Source organism: Gorilla gorilla, chromosome 1 (assembly GCF_029281585.2).
Source record: "Gorilla gorilla gorilla isolate KB3781 chromosome 1, NHGRI_mGorGor1-v2.1_pri, whole genome shotgun sequence".
NCBI classification, from domain to species: Eukaryota; Metazoa; Chordata; class Mammalia; order Primates; family Hominidae; genus Gorilla; species Gorilla gorilla.
In genome coordinates this window covers 126,883,612-126,899,708 of record NC_073224.2, presented here as the reverse complement: position 1 = coordinate 126,899,708, position 16,097 = coordinate 126,883,612, and the positions used below count along the sequence as shown (strand labels likewise).

Genomic DNA, 16,097 nt, shown 5'->3' with positions numbered 1-16,097 from the left:
CTCCCTGGCAAAGTGCTACTCTGAGGGACACTCAGCCCCTACTCCTTGCCCTAGCAACCTAGTATCAAATTTTTCCCCTCAGACCCTCAGAGCCATGATGGAAAGACGTAGGAAGGGTTGTGAGGCTGGGCAGGGTCTCTTTCCCTGCTCTGTGAAGGGCGTTTTGGCTTCTTGGTTCACCTGACTTCCATGCATTGTCTCTCTCCCTCCCCAGAAGAAGCCGATCCGCACTCACTGCCGTCCCTAGATTCCTCTCCTCCCATCTCCATCTGCCCACCATCCATAGCTCCCTCAGGTTATATAACAACACTCCTTCCCATGCCAGCCTCTCTCACCTGGTCCCCACTCCACCCTCAGAGATTTTTCCAGAGCCAGGCTACCCTGTCCCTTCACCTCTCTAAACCACACTGCATAAGCACTTCCCCATTACCTGTGTGGACAGAGGGAGCAATGGCACAGAGAATTATATTTGGCTTTGGGAAGCAGATTTACCTTCCCAAATCTGGCTTTTTAAAGATGATAGTGAAATCACTCTGCAGTCCCCAAATGTATACCATCTGTGGGAAGGCATGTGGTGACACGGAAACACACGTAACAGAAATTGGAAATTGTTTGGGGTTGACACGCTCATCTCCACTAATCCTAAACTGATCACACAGAACAAATCCTAACTTGGAATTATTTGGGCTCTCTGGAATTCAGCTGCTGTGATTCTAAGTTTAAATAAACGAGGAAGAGGTGAGTCTTGGAAAATTTTTTCTGTTACACGAAGACTTGTAATGGGAGTCGATCTTCATCTCTCCCTATAAACCTGCTTCACCTTCTCCTGACTCCCAACTCTTTGAGTTTTTTCAGATCTCTACCTCCCTCAAACTCCTGAGCTGCCACTGGACTTTTCTGCTCAGATGCCTCTGAAGTGGACAGGTTTAAACAGAACCTGCCTCCTTGTAAAAAGCTGCTGTTCGCCTTTTCTTCATGACGTCCCTAACTGCAGGGCTGTCACCTTGACCATTTTTCTCTAAAGAGTTGCCAAATAATAGGCAATAGCTCTTACTGCCCTCATGAAGGCCCAAACTCCCTCTGGCCTCCTTCCCACGGGCCTTCTTGTCTCTCACTCTCACACCCCACCCGGTTTCTCCTATTCCCCGGAAATCCATTCTGCTCAGTGTTGTCTCCCTAAAGCAAGGTTCTGATTGTATTTTACCCCACGACCTACAAAATAAAGTCCAAACTCCTTGGCCTGGCATTCCAGCATTCCCACAAATAGATCCTAGCTTCATACTCCAGCCCAATGGCCCAGGCACCCATCCTAGTATCCAGCAATAAGACCAAGACCTGTTCATGGACAGACCCTGGGGAGGTCTGCCTCTGGACCACTCCTCCCTCTCATGAGAATATCCTTCCCCTGGACCCCTCCTATTAGAATCCTACCTAGTCATCACTCTCTCTGTGATGCTTCCTCCTCGCCTCACTATGAGATTCTCTTCTTCCTTTGGGCTCTTGACTCCTTGTTTGCCCCTCTTCCCTAGCACCTATCACCCCGCAGCTAGGATTACACACACTTTATATACATCTTAATTAATAGTAATGACTAACAATTGAGCACTTACGCTATGCAAGGCATTACACTGTCTCCCATGGATTATCTCATTTAACCCTCACAGCAACTCTAGGAAGAAGAGTCTGTTGTGTCCCCCATTTCATAGATAAGGAAAGCTAAAGCTTACTGAGACGTAGCAGTCTGACAACCCCGAAGTGGCAGAATAGGGATTCCACCTCAGGCAGTCTGCTGAGGGCTGATGGTGTGCCAGGCACAGTACCACACACTTACATGGAGCGTCTCAAGAGATCCCACCAACAACCCTGAGGGGTAGACACCACTGTAGGCCATGTTTTGCCTACAAAAGAAAGATGAAGCATAAGGAGTTGTAATAATTGTCTAAAGGATGTAATAAGTAGGCGGCGCCATTAAACCCAGGAAGTCTCAATGTGGAGTTCAAGAGTACAGCCAGACCACTTCCCAACTTTCCCTATCCCACACTAAGCTCTTTCGGGCAAAGGCCACTTTTGTATCACAACCCAGGAGGCAGCACAGTGCACTGCATCAGTAGGTGCTCGAGCTGGGACCCCTGGTTTTATATGTGCCATTTTTTTTCCCATCAACTTTACTCTATGCCTTGCTAATATATTTCAGGGGTTGCCAAGGGTGAGCGTTCTCTCTCCAGAGTAAAATCTGAAGACAGATCTGAATCAGAAGAATCCAATTCAAGTATCTGCCTCTGACTCACTCAGTCGAGTTTTCTAAAGAAGCCAATCTCTGCCTCAGTTTCCCCATCTGCATGCTAAAGGAAATTGTCACAGGTCCCTTCTCTCCCTAATAAAGGGAGGTTGAGTCAGATGCTGCAGAAGATAATAGGAATGACAATGACATTTCCCGTAGTGTCACTGCTCAGAGAACAGAAAAACAGCACAGGCCTGATGAGCTGATTACTGGAACTGAGGAACTGAGGAAAGAATGGAGGTCGTTCATGCATGGCAGTGGGTAATCCACATGCTACTGATAGAAGAGTCAGGAACACATCCTGCATTGTATTTCTTTCTAGAAGAAATTTACCCTTCTAACTATACTTTGTTTAGGATTAGGAGACTTAGTAGTTCCTCAGCATGCACTTAGCTAGGATTTATTTCTAAGGGGCAAGAGATGTTTGAGAAGCAAGCCCACAAGTTCAACTCTGTTCACAGGTGATTCCAATTCAGAGTTGGTTAACATTTATTGAACACTGACAATGCTCTGGACACTGTCTGAGACACTTTTACACACAACATTTAATTTATTCCCACTAAAATCCTATGATAAAGGCTTTTCTGCCCAAAGGTTACAGGTAAGGAGAAGGAAGCTCAGAAGTCTCTTTCAAAGTGGCTAAGTTCTGTGTATATGGGAGCTGACAATTTTCAAACAGACCATTGATCACCTCACTGCCAAATGGCTTTCCTGATCTAGGTGTTGCCCAATACTGATGTTCCCAAGAGAAGACAGCAAGATGCAGAGATTCCTTTCCCTGTCTTCCCCAGGCAGCAATGAGCAAGGGCTCATGAGGCCTTGCAATTCCAGTTTCAATCCCATCCTCAATTTGTGAAAGCAAGCCATGATCACCCTCTGGGCCTCAGAGTCTTCCTCTGTAAAATGAGAAGAATTGGACAGGAACATGACAAAAGACCCTTTGGCTCAAATGATCCCTGATTCCACTGGATCCAGGACATCAAGTCTATAGCTTAAGTCTCATTGAGACCTCTTAATGACAATCACCCATGCAAAGAAGGAAGTAGAGCATCTGGGCTTATTGCTGTGAGGATGGAGTTAGCCTGAGCCTCAAGGTAGCAAAGGGAGCTCTGGGAATTCCTGCTGAGGCTGGTGCTCAGCACAGGGCACACAACCTGTGTCACTTGGAAACCAGGGGCAATCCAAGGCCTAGTCCACCCACAGAACCCCTGGCCACCTTCCTAGAGAGTAAAGGAGACCAAGCTCCCAGACTCTGAGCCCTGGACCTTTGACCCTTAACATCCTGTTTTATCCCAGAATAAAGCTCAGAGAGGCAGAATCTTGAGGGGGTTCAAGAGGCAAAAAGTAAGAGATCACTGAATCAGAGGCACCCTGTGGAACCCTGTGTGGCCAGACACACAGTTCTGCCCCCTGAAAGGGTGATGCCCTTCCCCTTTTATTCTCCTAGTCCTGCTCTACCCTGATTCCCAAGCTTTAATGCCAGGTACCTGCCCCTGCCAAGCTGAGTCCCATCACCTTCTCCTCTCTACCCTAAGCCAATCTCCAAGGACCACCAGTGCTTTACAAACTGCTTTCAGATGAATAATTGAGAGCTCAGGGGAAGGAAAAATTAACCCCTCCCTATCTTGGGACCATAAAAGCTTCTGGTCCCAAGGCCAAATGTTTACCCCATGCGTGAATGCAGGGCAATCTTCCTAAAGAAGGCCAAGCAAGCACCAGGCTGTCTCCAGAGGCTCAGCCCCTGTCCCCCTGGTAAAACATATCAAAAAAGGAGCAATTACCCCATTGTTACTTTCTCTGTGTGTGGGGGTTGGGAGGTGAAAGGGAAGGACAAGTGTCCCACCAGATACCATATCCAAGGCCACACTGGCCATACCCACCCCACAACACTGCAGGAATGACCCACTCAAGTAGGCCTTCTCCACGGCTCATACAGCAGCATTCGCCCCCTGACAGGAGCCAACACCTTCTGGAGCTGGCCTGGGTATGAATTCCTGCAACAGGCACAACAGTGTGGCCCCATTTCCAGCCAATGGCACTGCACATGCCTCAAATGCCAAGGTTTTACTAGGACGTGGACGCCTTACAAATGAAAAATCTGAAGCTATTTTTGTTTTTGGCAGAAGAGTTTGACAGTGGGAAAGATAGGGGGTGGGGGGAGGCTGGAAAAGAGACATTCAAAACAGGTAAGCCCTGAAATGAAAAAGGTGACAAATCCTGACAAAGGAAAACATTTTCCCCTGCTGTAAAAAGTCAGTTACTCCATTAAACAGCTTCTATTTTGGAGGTAAAAGGCCAAAAGGGGGTGGAGTGACCAGACAGCTTGTCCTGGGGTTTGACACCTAGCTGAGTACAGGCATAAGGCAGCAAAAAAAGTCATGTCACCAAGGTCTGTCCTTCAATGACCTCAGTGGAGAGCCTCTGGAAACTTACTTTCCAGTCTCACATCACATCCCCTAGCTCAGAATGGGGCTGGTCTGGGGCCAGAGGAAGGTGCCCATGACCTGGAGGGCTTCTCCTGTGTTCACAGGATTTTGGTAGGCAAAGCATGAAACTGACAAGGTGAACCAAGCTGGGGATCCTTGGGGGACAGGCTTGGGACACACGCACAGATCCTCTTCTCCAACAGTGCCACTCCTAGGCTAGCCAGGGCACTTTCCTGAACTCTTTTTCTCCAGCCTCCTCAAGAGCCAAAGGGAACAAGCTACTAACCTCTTTCTCTGGGGGGTCCCTTGTATACTTGCATTTTGTTGCATTCAAGTAGAGACGAGGAAAAAATAAACACATCAGTTCCCTTCCTGTGTGCCAACAGGTCCACATGGGGAAATGTACACATGCTTTGTATTGAATTCGTGGACACCCAGGAGCCCTTTCTACAGACAGTAAACATACAGGCTCCCTCGAAGTAAGGTAAACAAGGCATACATTTAACCATCACGTACATTCATGCAAAATACAGCAACGCATGCCTGGTCTTACAAACAGATCGCATTGTGCCTAGGACCCCGAGAAAGTTCAGACGCTCTCTCTTAAGAAATACGGACCCTTTTTCTTGCAGTGCGATTTCAGGTCTGGAACCTCAGCCTGTTGCTGACATATCAGGGCTGCCCGGGATAAAAGCAGAACATCTTGGATCCTATTCAAATGTCAACACTAAGCAAGCGCAGGAATTTAGTTGAGTCCAGGTAACTTTGCCCAGTCCCTTCCCGTCCCCCACCTCCAATGTAAACACCTCGCAGAGTGAGTCTTTCGATCCCTCTCCCCGGGGCCGCGACGGCCCTTGGCGTCACGTAGAGACCTTTCCCAGAGCTCGCGGGGTGGAAGTGGCGTCGGGCAGGACCAGATGGACTGGCCCCCAGCCTCTGGTAGACACACCGCCGGCTCGCCGGGCTGGAGAACTTTGCGAAGCGCCCCAAACCGCTCCGGGTTTCCACTTTCAGCCATTTCTCTCCTTGTCCCCTCACCAAGAGCGGGGACGGAGCAAGCCTTCGCCACCTGTCTCTGGCACCCGCCGAGGGAAAACAGGCCAATGGAAAGAGGGCAGAGGTTCACACCCCACCCCCGAACCCCAGCGCCTGGCTGCCCGGAGGTGGCTCCACAGCCCGAGGGAACCGACGCCCCCGGGCCGGCTGTCTGCTCCCCCACGGCACGGGCCCCACCCCCAATCCTTCCGGCGCCCCAGCGCCCACCCACCCGGGCGCGGGAGTGGGAGGGTGCCGCGTGGGCAGCCGGAGCAACAGGCGTGGGAGCAGCGCTCCTCGCACTTCCTGGCTCCAGAAGGCTCGGTCGCGTCCCTCTTACCTTCCGCGAAGCCAGCCCGGGCCCCGCGCCCGGCGCCCCGCGCGCGCGAGGAAGCTGCGGCCGGGAGCCGGGGCCGCGGAGGCGCCGAGCGCCCAGCAGCGCGGGGAAGCGCCCAGCAGCCGCCGCTCGCGCGGCTCCTCCTCGCCAGCGCAGTCTCGCTCGCTGCCTCCCTCGCTCGGTCGGTTCGTGCGTCCGTCCGTCCGTGGGGCCCTCCCTCCCCCGCCGCCACTGCCGCCGCCACTGCCGCCGCCACTGCCGCCGCCGCCGCTGCCGCAGCCTCCGCCGCTCCAGCCCCGGCTCGGCAGCGCGTCCCCTCCCCGCCTCGCCGCTCCGCTCGCGGGCTCGCGGGCTTCCTCTCTCGCTCCCTGCCCCCGCCGCTGCCGGCGCCGCGCCGAGCGGAGCCCGGCCGGCCACGGGCTGCCTCTCCCGAGGTCCCTTTCCCGAGGGGGGAGGTGGTGGGGGCGCGGCGCAGGCGGGGCGGGGAGGAGAGGAGAGTCCGGGGGAGGCGGCAAGGCTGCGCCCTCGGCTCCCTTCCGATCCCCGCGGGCCCAGCGGCCCCAGGCCGGGCCGGAGAGCGCCGAGCCGCCAGGCAGCGGAGGAAGAGAGGAGGAGGACCCGGAGTCTCGCCGCGGGAGGGTGCCCAGGGCGAGGGCGTGCGAGGGGGAGTGACTCCGCGCGCGAGGGTGTGTATGAGTGTGAGTGCGTGTGTGTGTGTCTGTGTGTGTGGAGAGGGGCGCGCGCGTGAGCGGGGGGTGGGGAGACGAGGCAGAGCCTAGTGCGTCTCCCCGGGCGAGTGGAGGAATCCTAGGGTGTGCCTGGAGGTGGCGGAGTGTACCGACGCGGGTGTGAGCGCGTGTGCCAGCGAGGGTGGGCACGGGGGTGAGCGTGGCAAGGTGAGCTGGGTTCGGGGGTGGGGGAGGAGCAGGGAGTACGGCGTGAGCGTAAGTTCGGGGGCGTGTGTGGCTGGGGACCCACGGAGAGGTGGCAGGGAGGGCCGGCGTGTGCGCGCGTGGGGTATGTGTGCACCTAGCTGTGTGTCTATTTCTCGCTGACTGTCCACAGGGCAGCAGCACCTGCTTGAGACCAAGCCCGGCGACCTGGCAAGGTGGGGCCCCCTACCGCGCAATCTTTGCGGCTGGCCCCCGGCTCTCAGCTCCGAGTGCAGAGGCTGAAGAGGTACCCGGGGGACACACTGCCTCTAACCCCACGTATGAGCCGCTCTCCTCTCGGAGGGCGAAGGCACCATCGGAAGGTCGAGATTCGCCCTCCTCTCCCGCCACGTCTACCCACTACCCAGACCGGGAGTCTGGACTTGGGAGCGTGAACTCTCACCCGAGCCGGTCCCCTTACAACTGGAGCCCGCCCAGCCCCTCAGTCCCTCCCTGAAGCCCATGGGTCCCCACTGCTCCGTGCCTCGTCGACCCAGGATGGGGAGTGGGAAGGTCAGCATGTGCCCACAGGGCCAGGTGTCCGGCCCAGATTCCCACCCTCAGGGCGGCGGCGCGCAAAGGGCGCAGTCCCCGCCGCTGGGCGGACCCGCGGCTCCGTCTTTCCCGGTGTCTCCAGCCTCGGTGCCCGGAATCCTGGATCTCGGCCTGGCGCTCCGGAAGCGAGGCAGCTCCGTGCCCCAGCAGGGACGGGGAACGGTTGGCTTGAGAGATCACATTTCTGGGTGTGGAGAGGTGGGTGCCGAGGCAGAGAAATGCAAAGTGCGTTGTGACCTCTGGGGTGTTCTAGACTGCGAGGGTGTTCTAGACCCTAGGACAATTGTAGACCCAGGGCTGGAAAAGGACCTCCCTGAATCCGGAACGGGGCTTCTGGCTTGTGAGAACCCCTAGCCCTCTTCCAGATGAAGGAGTGGAAGTCGGTAATTGTGGTCTGGGCCCTTGTGGGCCCCTGGCACCTTGGAGTCCCTCATTCACTCACTCTTACTTTTTCCGGAGCCCCCTTCAGTCTGTCAGTTTGAAAGGTACACAATTGGCCCTTCAGGAGGTGGGCGTGGGCTCCATTAGCGTTTGCCAGGAGTCCCGGAGCTGTGTGGGATTTGCATACAGTAATAATGATTAACAACACTGCCACTCCCTGGCAGACAGGGGAAGAATTCGGGGAAGGCCCTGGCGCTGCTCCCACCTCCCTCCTCCCTTTCCTCTGGGGAAGGGCTAATTTTCTGGCAACTGCACTCCTCAGTTGCTCTGACCCCTGGGAGAAAGTGCCTCAGGTCCTGGGTGGTCACTACTCAGGAGGCAGGGGCACTTTCCTTCAGTACTCCATCCCATGTTCGATTCGGGAAAGTGAAACCCATATTTTATTTCTGCCCAGGTTTGAACTCCTGTACATTCTCACTGTTGTTTAGCATCTTGGGGGCAGCTCAGGGGTTGAGTCTGCCTCAGTGTTTGGAGGCTTCAGGAGACAGTTGGGCACATCATTTCTCCTCAGAAAGTCAACTAATGGGACAGTTGTGGCCTCCTGAGACTCGTAAGCTCCGTTTGAAGACCAGACACTGGTCCAGACACCTGCCTCCTCATTCCTCATAAGCTCGTAACTCATTGCTTAAGTGTGGTAGCTGTAGACTATTCTCTCCTTTCTGTCTTAACCATCTAGGGAAAATAGGAAAGACTGGGATTTCTAGTCTAGGCCAGTGTGGGTTTTGTTTACCAGTCCTTCCTACAACCAGGTGATCTGCAAAATGAGAGCAAGCGATGGGGAGAAAGGAGGCCCCTTGATTCGGGCAGCTGGAGTAGTCCTACTGCCCAGGAGATGCTGTCCCTCCCACCAGTCCCCAGTCATCTATTGCATCTTTCCAGCACTGCCTGTCCTCACCTTCCCCCTCTGCCTCTGGTCCCGGCCTGGCCGGGATTTTCACTTGCTTTTCCCCCATGACACGGCCGCTTTTCCTTTAACTCTCAGCTTCTATTTAAAAAGCTAATTTGGGAGCTTGTCGATGCTCCCAATTCAGACATTTTAAATAGGAACTGAAAGTCAGGAGCTGCCAGGGCACTAGATTTCCTCCCGTTGCCACCAGCACAGCTGAGGCATTTGTTCAGTCACTCCTCTGGCCCTGGCCGTGTGTGTCTGTGTGTGTGAACACCCGCGAGCTCAGGGTGTATTTCAGGCTATCTTTTCTATTTAAAGACGGTGCTCCTATGGATGACTATTCTTTCTCTGTGTGTGTGTCCTTTCCAAGCTGTGCACACATGAGGATTCTTCTTTAGTCCCATGGCTCTGGCCGGTATTTGCAAAGCTTGTCACCGTGTGGACTGTGAGGGTAATTGGGAGCCCAGCTCAAAGTCGGCTGCTTCTTTGCTGACGTGCCAGGCTAGTGTGTCTGCGTGGCTGTTTCCCAGGGCTGCTCTGTTCAGGCTCTCTCTTTGAAGCTATGCCTCATATGCCTCAGAATGTCCTTAAGGGTCACTCCCACCCTCACTGCTTATAGCTGTCCCATTTTAGCAATCTGCCCCATGCTGGGGCAAGAATTTTGGGGGTGGGCTGTACCTCTGAGGGTTACAGCATTTCTACATTTAGGGTGCTATGTACCTTAGAAGTAAAAAGTACAGACTTTGAGGTGAGACTGCCTGGGTTTGAACCTGCGTCTGCTGTTAATTAGCTGTGTGATCATGTGGAAGGTACTTAATCCCTCTGTGCCATGATTTCTTCCTCTCTCAAATGGCAATAAATAATACTATCCACTTTATAGGGTTGTGAAAATTAAATGAAGCAACACAGATAAAGTGCTTAGAATCGTGCCTGGAACATGGGAAGTACAATATAATTGTTGGTTGTTGTTGTTCAAGGTAGGAGTGGTGCAGGCAGGAGGTGCAAAGAAATCTGTCTGAGGAGGAAGATAGAACTGCCGGATTGTACACAGAGACACATATAGTCACTCACCCACCCATGCATGTAACAATAAAAATGGCAGGCCACAGCCCACAGGCAGTCAAGTTCACCTTGCTGAGATAGTTAATTCTGTAAGTCCCAGAAAAGGGAGATTTCTGTTGAAGGAATAGAGGAAGAGTCTAGGGATAGAGATGAGGAAGGGGCTTGACCATGTCAGAAGCCCATGGGACATTTCTTGGGAGCCGATTTTATGCTGAAGAGTAAGTCCCGGGACCCTCACTATCCATGTGGTCCCAGCCTCCCTTATTTAACCACTGAAAGCAAGGCCTTTTGAAAGTGAGCTCCAGTGAGAAACTCAGGAGGGTGGCACCTCATTCTCCCCAAGGCTCCCCTCGGGTTTGGGGTACTCTTACTTTCATACTGCCATTGCGTTCCATCCCTTATTCCCACAGCTGGGCATGTGAGCTTTTATTCAGTTGCTATTAGAGTTTATTTCGCCTCGGTTCATGAGCATGTAAAGAAAGAAGATGGGCCCGCAGGAAGCTGCTAGCAGGAAGAGGAGCTCTGAAGGACAGGAGGCTGTCCAAGGGATGAAAGCAACGTTGCAAATGCTTGGCTTAGCATATCAGCTGTAAGCTGAGGAGCCACCATATGTTGGGCTCCTTGCTAGATTTTCCATAATCCTGCACTGTAGATATTACCATCATTTTATTGATAGAGAACCTGAAGGTAGCTGGTGGAGAGGGACACTCCAGAAGGATGTGAGGCTGCATAGCTGGATTGGAGCTCTGACCTCTCCCTTTTGCTGCTATCCCAGGATCCTTGGTTTCCCCGCTTCTGAAAGTAGAGTATCCTCCTCAGTCAGATAGAGGGGCTACCCTAAGAGGACACTCTTGACCTCTCCTGTGTTTGGCCTCCATAAGTTAGGTGTGGGGTTGACATAGTTTGAATATTTGTCCCCTCCAAATCTCATGTTAAAATGCAATCCCCAATGTTGGAGGTGGGCCTAGTGGGAGGTGTTCGGGTTATGGGGGCATATCCCTCATGCATGTCTTGGTGCCCTCCCCATGGTAATGAGTGAGTTCCTGCTCTATTAGTTCACGCGAGAGCTGGTTGTTATAATGTGTCTGGCACCTCCCTCCTCTCTCTCTTGTTCTCCCTTGCCATGTGACACATCTGCTTCCCTTTCCCACCCGCCATGAATAAAAGCTTCCTGAGACCTCACCAGAAGCAGATGCTAGTGCCATGTTTGTACAGCCTGCAGAAACCATGAGCCAAATAAACCTGGACTAATACGGGGGTGGAGGCTCAGTATGTCCAGGGTGGGGATGCACCCTATTTTTCTTCAGGGTGATGTCTGCCTGAGGAATTCCAAAGCTTAGGGGTGGCTTGGCTTTCTCTAGTTTCCCCAGGTGGGGTAGGAGGTGGTGGTGTAAATGCTGACAAGCTTTGCCCCAGTCTTAGAAGGCCAGGGCTTTGCCTGCCGGGTATCAGCCCAGGTTGTCCAGCTTCCAGGCCAGGAGGCACTCTCCAACATTGGTGGCCCCAATGGCTGAATGCTCACAACTATCCGATGCTTCTAGTCCCTTTCTGGGGGTGGAGAACTCTTGCTTCCTGCAGCACTAACTCCATTTTGGAGGCCAGTAGTGGCCTGGATGGTCATCTCATTGATCAATATGCTTAGACCAGTTATGGCAAATGAGAAGCCATCCAACTTGCTGGGCTCCAGTGGAGCTTCTGAAAGTCAGCCCTTCCAGTGGACCTTCTGCCAGCCTGACCCCTGCTCCAACCAAGGCAGCTCCTGGGGAAAGCAAAGTCCAGGTGGAGGGTTTTCTGCTCATCAAGACCTCCCTTGGAGGGAGATGCTAGGGAAGGAAGAGGAGGGAAGAGAAGGAGGAAAGCAAATATGAGAAGGGGAGACAGGTACTGGGAGTTTGGGGGAAATCCTAATCATTTGTTTAGTTTCTTGCTAGAAAATCTGGAGAAGGGTGCGTGGAGGCTGGGGATATAACTCTTAGGTGCAATGACTTGTTTTCTGCTGGTGGTTTCTTTTGCTTGTGTGCTGATGTTTCCCGGGTCTCTGTCCTTGGCCTTCTTTGCTTCTCTCTCTGCCCTTTTCCCTGGAGAGTTTATGCAAGTCCATGGTTTCAGGTTCACTCAGATGCTTATGATTTCTTCCTGCACTCTTCTGTTCCCAGTAATGATCCACTGTGCATCTCCATCTTTGTACATAGGCACCTCTATGCTTCATCTCACCAGCGGCCTTAATCCTTCTGCAATCAATTGTTTCCCCTAAAAAACCCTCTTCCTATCATGGTATATCCTCTACTTTCTTTCCAGCCTTACCTTCTTCTACTTACTCACATCTTCCTTTCTAGCATGTAGATCTTTTCTTCATTACCTACAAAATCTCATATCTTCATGTCTTTGTACGTGCTGCACCCTCTTCCAGAAATGCCTTCCACCACTTCCTATTTCCTTTGTCTTCCTAGCAAACTTCCACTCAGCCTCAAACCTTAAATACCCAAGACAAAAGTCACGTAAGTGTTGGTAAAGTCCTCCCCCACATCCCAGGATGAACTAATCATTCCCCACTTTGGATTTTCACAGTCCTTCCTGCATACCTCAAATATGGTTCTTATGACCTGTATGGCCTTGTTTTCTGTATGGTGGTATCCCTCTCTGGACTTCAAGCTGTTTATGGCAAGGACTGTTGTCAGCCATTTCTGAATCCTACCTCAGTGCTCGGGACATTGCAGATGTTCAATACATTTGCATTGATAATTTATTTTAACTTTAATTTACGTGGCTCCCTTGATTGTATGTAACTGGGAATATGTGATTAATTTGTCAACTGGTTGGTCTCCAGGTCCTATCTGATTGATCTTAAGCACTAGCATGAGGACAGAAAGAAAGAATGAGGGTGTTCCATTTTTAGCTGATCCTACATGAAAAGAGCCCCAAAGCCCCACTCCTCCAGTGGGGAGGAAAGGAAAGTCTTCTCGTATCTACAAAGTGAGCCTCAGTCGATGCTGCCTGCAGAGACCTTGCCAGTGTTCTTTTCTTGAACCAGATTGGTTTTCAGAGAACTCTTTTCTTTCCTTTCTGGCAGAATGTCAATCACATATCCAGAATATCACCTCCTTGGGCACAGCCAGGGCATGGTCCATTGAAAATGTTCCTGATTGCTGGAAGCTGATGGCGCACCATAAAAGCCAAAATGGGGACCTGTCAAAAATGTATTAGCCAAACTATGGCTTGGCTCAGGAAGATGCCAAGACCAAAGGCTGCTGAACTTTAAGTATAAACTTGCATGAAAAGCACATCGCAGATCTGAGACAGTGGAGGCTTAGTGGTGAGAACATGAGCTCTGGATAGACCTGGCTTCAAGTCTTGGCTCTGTCATTCACCAGCTGTGTGAATTTGGGCAAACCACTTTTCTTCTCTGATGCTCAGTTCCCTCACCTAGCAAAATGGGTTATAATGATGGCATCAGCTCATAAGGTTCATGAGGACTGAGCTAGATAATGCAAACAACATGTTTCATATACAATAATAAATAAAAATGTTGGCTGTTAAAATATTGTCACTGAGTCTACATGTATCTGAAACTAGCTCTTTTAAATCCTGGGTACAGCTTTACAAGCAGTATTGTATAGTTTAGACAGATCACCTGAGTTCTTTCTATGTAATTATTGTTTCTACTGAACCTTGGTAAATGTGTGAAATCACAGAAGTTTGTCCCTAGACACTCCCCTCACCCCACTGGCTCCTCTCTCCATTCTGTGCAACCCCATTTCTGCAGCCTTGAGCTTCAGCCCATTTCTCTCCATTTCCTCCTCATTAGCAAGAACTGATAAAATTATTTGAACTGATATGTAAGTGACCATCTCATCCAGAGATACAGTATTCACATTTTAGTAGGTCAGAGCCTTAAGCCAAGGCAGTGAAATAGAGTGGATGGTACTTTAAGCATTCATCAAAGTAATGGGGAAAGTTTGGGGTCCCAGGAGACTCTTCCCAATTCCACAGAGTCCTGCCCATTCATAAAACTGGTACTATTGATGCATTATAAGCAACAAGGTGGTCCGTGTTTGAATTCTGCAGCTGGAAAATCAAGTCTCCAGCTTTTGCAAAAGTGTTGTAATAGGGAAATTTGGACACTAATTTTATATACCAGCCTCTTCTTGGTAAACAGACACAGCTCATGAGCACCAAGGCCTTTCCAGCATTGCACATCTATGATACTTATACTCAAGTGCATTTTTTTCCTCAGAGCTCAAGGCTAGAGTTGGGTGTTTTTGCCTCACTGGGTTTGTAGGAGACTCGCTACAAAGTCATTAATTGCTTTGGTGAATCAACAAGTAAAGAAAGACAGTCCAGCTATTGTCCCCACACTGCAAAATCATAAGAGGCTTCTGGACTTCTCCACAAAATCTTCGTTAAAGATGAGTCCTCATGGCTCTTACAGAATTCTTTATTATGTCCTTTGCACTGAGACTGCAAGGTAAAGAAAGAAAAAAGGGAAATAACTAAATTTGTTATCATGAAAAATTTCAAACGTATACAAAAGATGAAAGAGTTGTATAATATACACCCATGAACTTGTCATTCAGCTTTGAAAGTTACCAACTCATGGCCAATCATTTTTCATCTGTACCCTACTCACACACTCCCCCACCGTAATTTTGAAACAAATTCCAAATATAATTTCATCTGTAAATATTTCTGTGATTGCACCTTTGTTATGGCCAACAAAATCCATCTTTCTAGAAGAGAAGTCATTCTTCCCTCCCTCCATGATGCTAAGAACATTTGGCCAGTACCTGCATCCATGCCCAGGAGTGGTCTCTGGGTTAGGCAAGCTTGAGGGCTTACTGAATGTTATCCAAAGTTTGTCCTTTTCCTTGGGTAGAAAAAGGAACCCATAAAATGTCTGGTAGAGGTGCCACTATGTGCAAGCTTTTTTTTTTTTTTCTTTGTCAGCAGGGATGATGCTCAATAGCTGTGATGAGGTCCAAGCTGAGAGAAAAGAGTCATGGTCATGAATCCCAACTGGATTCATCATTTTCCACATACTTTACTTCATTTAGCTTTCACCAATTCTCATGTTAGTTCCGTTTTACAGATAAGAAAACTAAGACCTAAGCTCACCCAGCTAGTAGTTACTTGTGGCAGAGACAGACTAGATGCTAATCAAATTCAGTTCCTCTTTTCTGTAGATACAGTTAGATTACTTTCCCAGGTTCTCTTGCACTTAGGTTTGGTCATCTGACTAAGTTCTAGCCAAAGTAATATAGGCCAGTCCCATAAAAAACATCTAGGGCAATTTAGCATGTTCTTTCTTTCTCCATCCACTGGCTGAATGGAAAAAATTTCAAAGGCTTAGAAGAGGACAGAGCCACAAGAAGGAAGGAACTTGGGTCCCTGGGTGACTATGTGAAGTAGAGATCCCTCCCAACTTCCTTTGAACTGTGAAATACGCAAAATAAATAAATAAATAAATTTTTATTATGTGAAACTGCTGAAATTTGGGTGATGTATGTTCAAGTAGTAACGCCTACCCTGACCAATACAGTGGCATAGGTGGGATTTAAACCCTCAATCTGACTATGCCAGTGTCCAAAGTCTTCCCCTAAACCACACTGCCTCCAGGCACAACAAATAAGAATTGCTTATAAGAATCACCTACATGCTCAGCATGTGATAGGACTGTCTTCAAGGAGATCTTGCATCTTAGATTTGTGCTAATATGATAGCCACTAGCCGCATGGGGCTGTTTAAATTAAGGTTTAAATTAATTAAAATAAAGTTAAAAATTCAGTTTCTTAATTGCAGGCTCACATTTCAAGTGTGCAGTAGTCTTATGTAGCTAATGGCTACCACATTGGAATGTGCAGACAGAGAACATTTCCGTCGTCATGGAAAGTGCTGTTGGATAATGCTGTCTTAGATAGACCTTCATTCACAATGCACCCCTCCCCAGACCCCTGCAGAAAAGCTGGAAGAAGATGGGGATGCTGCTCACGAGAGGGCGGAGGGTAGCATAGCCAGCAACCAGATTGTCATAGACATAAAGGTCTCTCTCTCTCGCCTGACCTGAACCTTGGATCTTTGTTCTTGCCTTTCCTAGTTAACTCTCAGACAATCATCTTATGGCCCTCCTGTACTCACTGGTAAC

At 50.2% G+C, this 16,097-nt stretch overlaps 2 protein-coding genes across 7 annotated transcripts in view; one reads left to right on the top strand and one right to left on the bottom strand.

Moving 5' to 3' along the window:
* Positions 1–6,327, bottom strand: part of KCND3 (potassium voltage-gated channel subfamily D member 3) — a 222,176-nt gene extending 215,849 nt beyond the window's left edge. The window contains exon 1 of one of the 6 annotated variants that reach the window (XM_019018649.3): positions 6,083–6,327. The gene's annotated coding sequence lies outside the window, so the exon portion shown is untranslated. Of the gene's footprint in view, positions 1–1,335; positions 1,551–5,325; positions 5,850–6,082 lie in introns of those variants that run through there. The other 5 variants (XM_055354838.2, XM_004026346.4, XM_019018715.3 and 2 more) reach the window with 5 other exon arrangements.
* An 818-nt stretch (positions 6,328–7,145) lies between these two features.
* On the top strand, positions 7,146–15,411 carry LINC01750 (long intergenic non-protein coding RNA 1750). The gene is made up of 2 exons (XM_004026352.4): positions 7,146–7,764; positions 13,029–15,411. The coding sequence occupies exons 1-2, from the start codon at positions 7,474–7,476 to the stop codon at positions 13,113–13,115; spliced, it is 378 nt and encodes a 125-aa protein (XP_004026401.1). The 5' UTR covers positions 7,146–7,473; the 3' UTR covers positions 13,116–15,411.
* Positions 15,412–16,097: the final 686 nt, after the last annotated feature.